Raw genomic sequence first — 1,247 nt, 5'->3', positions numbered from 1 at the left:
TCTCTGCTCTTGTGTTGCTTAAATTTTTCAGTGTCCTCAATGCACACCCAATACAGTTCTTGACAGGGATGACCATATTTGCATGGTCCACATTTTTGTTGCAGACTTTGGCGCTCTTTAATATTGGGAAATGTTCCTTACGTGAGGTTCATAAGAGATACCTCCTGTTTTTCTCTGTCAGGTTAGAGGAAAGACGTATGCCCTGATTGCACTGTTTTTGCTCACAAGAGATAACTCTGAGGGTTAAGAAAGAATAACAAGAACATTCCTCACTATTTTCCAGTTACTCAACGGTTACCATGGTGGTCTGGAATAATAGTGATGCTGTGGAGCCCGTATTTATCCTGAGGGGTCTTCCTGGATTAGAAAATGTTCATTCCTGGCTCTTGATCCCATTCTGTCTCGCATATTTGGTAGCCTTTGTTGGTAATGTTACCATCCTCTCTGCCATTTGGATAGAGTCCTCACTCCATCAGCCCATGTATTACTTCATTTCCATCTTGGCAGTGACGGACCTGGGTATGTCCCTGTCCACGCTTCCCACCATGCTTTCTGTGCTATGACTGGATGCTCGGGAGATCCAGGCAAGTGCTTGCTATGCTCAGTTGTTCTTCATCCACACATTCACATTCCTGGAGTCCTCAGTGCTTCTGGCCATGGCCTTTGACCGTTTTGTTGCCATCTGCCGTCCACTGCACTACCCTACCATCCTCACCAGCAGTGTAATTGGCAAGATTGGTTTGGCCTGCTGTATCCGAAGTATGGCAGTTGTACTGCCCACACCTTTGCTACTGAGGCAGTATCACTACTGCCATGTCAATGCCCTCTCCCATGCCTTCTGCTTGCACCAGGATGTTCTGAAATTATCATGTTCAGATGCCAGGATTAACAGCCTTTACGGACTGTGTGTAGTCATTGCCACATTAGGCATGGATTCAGTCTTCATACTTCTTTCTTATATTCTGATTCTTAATGCTGTGCTGGGCATTGCATCTCATGAAGAGAGGCTAAAGGCACTCAACACGTGTGTATCCCATATCTGCGTGGTGCTCATCTTCTTTGTGCCAGTTATTGGAGTGTCAATGGTCCATCGTTTCGGGAAGCATCTGTCTCCCATAGTCAACATCCTCATGGCTGACATCTACCTGCTTCTTCCCCCAGTGCTTAACCCTGTTGTCTACAGTGTCAGGACAAAGCAGATTCGTCTAGGAATTCTTCGAAAGTTTGGGATAGAGAGGAGGTTGTAA

The 1,247-nt window shown here is 45.9% G+C and overlaps 1 protein-coding gene across 1 annotated transcript; it reads left to right on the top strand.

Moving 5' to 3' along the window:
• Positions 1–299: 299 nt before the first annotated feature.
• Positions 300–1,247, top strand: LOC138384836 (olfactory receptor 51L1-like). The gene is given in 1 exon segment (XM_069470500.1): positions 300–1,247. A coding segment is annotated over 1 exon segment (948 nt).

This window comes from Eulemur rufifrons, chromosome 6 (genome assembly GCF_041146395.1).
Source record: "Eulemur rufifrons isolate Redbay chromosome 6, OSU_ERuf_1, whole genome shotgun sequence".
Lineage (NCBI taxonomy): Eukaryota > Metazoa > Chordata > Mammalia > Primates > Lemuridae > Eulemur > Eulemur rufifrons.
Note: the sequence above shows the minus strand (reverse complement) of the source record. Positions and strands in the feature narration are given on the sequence as shown.